The sequence below is a fragment of the Leptopilina boulardi genome, unplaced genomic scaffold (assembly GCF_019393585.1).
Source record: "Leptopilina boulardi isolate dan_hultmark-lab unplaced genomic scaffold, ZJU_Lbou_2.1 LbouV2_218, whole genome shotgun sequence".
Taxonomy (NCBI): domain Eukaryota; kingdom Metazoa; phylum Arthropoda; class Insecta; order Hymenoptera; family Figitidae; genus Leptopilina; species Leptopilina boulardi.
Genome location: NW_026137772.1, coordinates 574,120 through 577,844, shown reverse-complemented (window position 1 = coordinate 577,844; position 3,725 = coordinate 574,120). Strand labels below are relative to the sequence as shown.

General features: G+C 29.0%; 1 protein-coding gene across 1 annotated transcript; it reads left to right on the top strand.

Annotated features, from left to right (window-relative positions):
- Window positions 1–531: 531 nt before the first annotated feature.
- On the top strand, window positions 532–3,474 carry LOC127279577 (uncharacterized). Its single transcript, XM_051302008.1, has 4 exons — window positions 532–676; window positions 745–922; window positions 1,040–1,277; window positions 3,214–3,474. Exons 1-4 carry the CDS (start codon window positions 532–534, stop codon window positions 3,472–3,474), a joined length of 822 nt encoding a protein of 273 aa, XP_051157965.1.
- The last annotated feature ends 251 nt before the right edge of the window (window positions 3,475–3,725 follow it).

Sequence of the window (3,725 nt, the reverse complement as noted above, 5' to 3'; positions counted from 1 at the left end):
CAAACATTTGTCCATTTGTACATTTGTATTTATTTTCAGTAAGGAATGAAAGAAGATAGTTTTGACCGAATTAAAAATGTGACCTGAAATCTGACGTGGAATCGCCGATGAATAAAAATAAACTAAGATAAAATGATTTAATTAATTTGCATTTTTGCAGTACTTTTTCAAATGTGAGAGATCCTGTAGAGGAAGTTGACTCTTCGCATGAGTATCAAGGTGCTCTCACAGCTCATCTGCTAGCTTTCATGCGCTGGCGTGCATGCAATTAACCATTCACACCTCAATTTTCAAATTTCGCGCGAAGGGAAGTTCAACTTTCATTAAATACTTTTTTTAACTAGTTTGTTATTTATTTTCCTCTTTTTCATCTATTAGAAAATGTTTAAAATAATATATAAATATTTTTTTAATTTTTAAAATTTTAATAAATTTACTTTCTTTATGTTAAATCAAATTACTTGTGAAATTTATTTTTAATAATTACTTGAATTTCTCAATATTTAATCATTACTTTAATCTTAAACAGTGATGAGTAGCGATAGCTCTTCGACCTCATCCTCATTAGAATGTGATGATGATATTAATCTTCTACTACTTCTATTACTACGTAGAAGGAAACGAAGAAGCAGGAGATTTTGGGTAAATTTTCTGTGGATGAGTAGAAAGGAAAAAGGTAATTATTATCTTTTTTAATAAACACATTTTTAATGAATATTAATCTTTTTGTCAAATTTGTTCTAGGCGCTCATAATTTTGGATTGGAGACGGCGTTAATTGACGAGACAATGTTTAAAAAATTCACAAGGATGAGCGTCGTCCAATATGAAGATCTCCTACAAAAATTTAGTCCATTATTGATCAGCCAGCCGACTCGAGATGACATCATTGATCCGTCTACGAAATTAATGCTGACATTGAGGTAATAAAAATTAAATCGTTAAGACCTTTATAATAATTTAAAATAACAAAATTCTGAAGTTTTAATTAATGATTATAATTTTTTAATTATACTCATTAATTTGCATCACTTTTTCAGATTTTTAGCAACAGGAGAAAGTCTGTCTTCGTTGAGCATCCAATTTCGTATGGGGAATTCCACAGTTGTGAAGTGGATTTACAAAACAATGAAGGTTTTAAGGGATAAACTGATCCCAATTGTTCTGTGTTTGCCAGAAACTCCAGCAGAATGGAAAAAAGTTGCAGATGGGTTTGAGAGGAACTGGCAATTTCCTCATACTGTTGGAGCCATAGATGGAAAGCATATTGACATGCAAGTAAGTTTCATATTAAGCTGTTCCTAAATGAGCATAATTGTTTAAATTTCAACTGTTTTCATTTTTAATTTTACTTTGAAAAAGTCTCAGGTTTCACAGGTTGTCCCCTATTTCCCTAAAAGTCTTCTTTTAAATTTTGGTCCCCTAAAAGTCCCCTATTTTGAAACTTTCCCCTAATTTTCCCCTCTTTTCGTCAAAGTCATTGTAAAATCTTAATTTTTAAGGAATCGCTCACGCAGTGAACTGAGAATTGGTACATTTTTGCCATTTTTTTGGAGAAAATACAAAAATACTTGAAAATACCTCGATCAATTTGTTTGTAATCGAATTTTGACAAAAAATTTTGCCATTTTTTTGAGAAAATACAAAAATACTTGAAAATCCCTCGATAAATTTGCTTGTAATTGAATTTTATCAAAAATTTTTGCTATTTTTTTTAGAGAATAAGAAACTCAAAAATCCTGTAATAAGTTAACTAGTAATTCAATTTTTTCATTTTTTTAAGAAAATATAAAAATACTAGAAAGTTCTTGGATGGATTTGCTTGTAAATGAAATTTGTCTTATTTTTTCGTGAAAATACAATAAAAAAATGGAAAATCCTTGAATGGATTTACTTTTAAATGAATTTTGTCTAAATTTTTGCTATTTTTTTGAGAAATATAAAAAAAGTAGAAAATCTCTTGATGGCTATTTTTATAATTAAATTCTGTCTAAAGTTTTGCAATTTTTTTTAGAATATACAAAAAAAAGCAATTTCTCTTCTTATAATTTAAGTATATATAATATTCATCTTTATTTGAATAATTTTCATAGTCCCCTATTTTTATATTTTTAGTCCCCTATTTCCCCTAAAATATTTTTTAGAGTCACTGTGAAGTAGGGATGGAAAAGTCGACTTCGACTTTAGTCGAAAGTCGACTTTCGATACTAAAAAGTCGACTTTTCGCGGTCGACTTTGATTCGGTCGAAGTCGATGAAAGTCGATCTTCGTCGGTCGACTTCTCGACTTTCTGTCAACATGAAAAACAACTGACACGTGATAAACACGCATGACGAAACTGTGGACTAACGGTTTTCGGGACGTTATATATTATTTTTCGTACATTGTGTTGTACGACATTATTTTTAATTAAATATTAAGCACATGGGTCCTAGTGCTGTTTGGATTTATTTTTCAAAAATTGGTGACGGCAGTAAAGTGCAGTGTACAGAATGTAAAAAGGAAATGTGTTTTAATAAGAATATTTAAATAATATTTAATAACAATAATTTCGATTGAATTATAATTATAATTAGATGATAAAGAATAATTTTAATATTTTAAAATAGAATGTTTTTACCATTAATGTAGAAATATAATCAATTACATTAAAAATGTTTATTCTGGATTTTTCCTTTCATAGTTAAGTATTACTTATTGTAATATAATTAAATTTAAGTTCATCAAATTAGATTTTTCTTAAAAAAATGATTCAGAGATAATTATTAATAAGTTATAAATGAATATTCTTAAAATAAATATGATTTCAAAAAAAGTCGATAAAAAGTCGACTTTTTTTACAAAGTCGACTTCGGTCGACTTTAAAAAGTCGAAAGACTTAAAGTCGATTGTAAAGTCGAAAGTCGACTTTTCGTTTCCCCTTTCCATCCCTACTGTGAAGCCTGTGAAGTTAATGTTTTCAAAAAAATTTGGGAATAAAAAATGTACGCCTTCGTTTGATTTTAAGTATTTCTGTAGAATCTGGAAATCATGAAAAGGCTTATTAGTTCTTAATATTGAAATACGTTAAGAAGAAAAATTTGAAGACAAAAGCAAATAAGAAAAAATTTACCTCATACTAAGATCAGACTACTGAAATACATTTATCAATATATATTCGATATTTTTAATTGACTATTGTTTAAACTCTTTGCTAATTATTTTTCTTTTTTAGGTATTCTTATGCAAGAAGCACAAAAGCGATCCAGAACACAAAAAAGCATGTGGTGATTTGTCAATTGCTTTCAAATTATCAACGAGCCGACCGATTATAACTGAAAATTTTTCCATCTTCAATGAGACACCAGATGATAGTTCAATGAAGAACTTCGCAGCTACGATTGTTTTACTACTAAATGAAATCGATGAAGTATTCGACAGAATATTACCAAAAGGAATAAGAATGTTAATTCATCATCAATTAATAGAACGCTAGTGAAAGGTGATTTTACATCAACAAAAAAACCAATTTTCTATCATCACCAATCACATTGTTTTACGCCTTTGAGAAAATGAACCTCGAGATCAAATCATCAATGACAATTCATATTATTGGAGCGAAATGTGTTTGAATTTAGAAAAAAATTGCAGGTATTGGGATCTGAAATACTGCGATACGCCATCTGATGAGAGCCTTGTTGTGGTGGCCATGTTTTCATTCCGTGTTTCTCTAACATATACAAAAGA

Coding starts and splice junctions, on each gene's coding strand:
- LOC127279577 (XM_051302008.1), top strand. CDS start 532: ATGAGTAGCGATAGCTCTTCGACCTCATCCTCATTAGAATGTGATGAT. Junction 677..744: donor GATGAGTAGAAAGGAAAAAG/GTAATTATTATC, acceptor AATTTGTTCTAG/GCGCTCATAATTTTGGATTG. Junction 1,278..3,213: donor GAAAGCATATTGACATGCAA/GTAAGTTTCATA, acceptor TTTCTTTTTTAG/GTATTCTTATGCAAGAAGCA.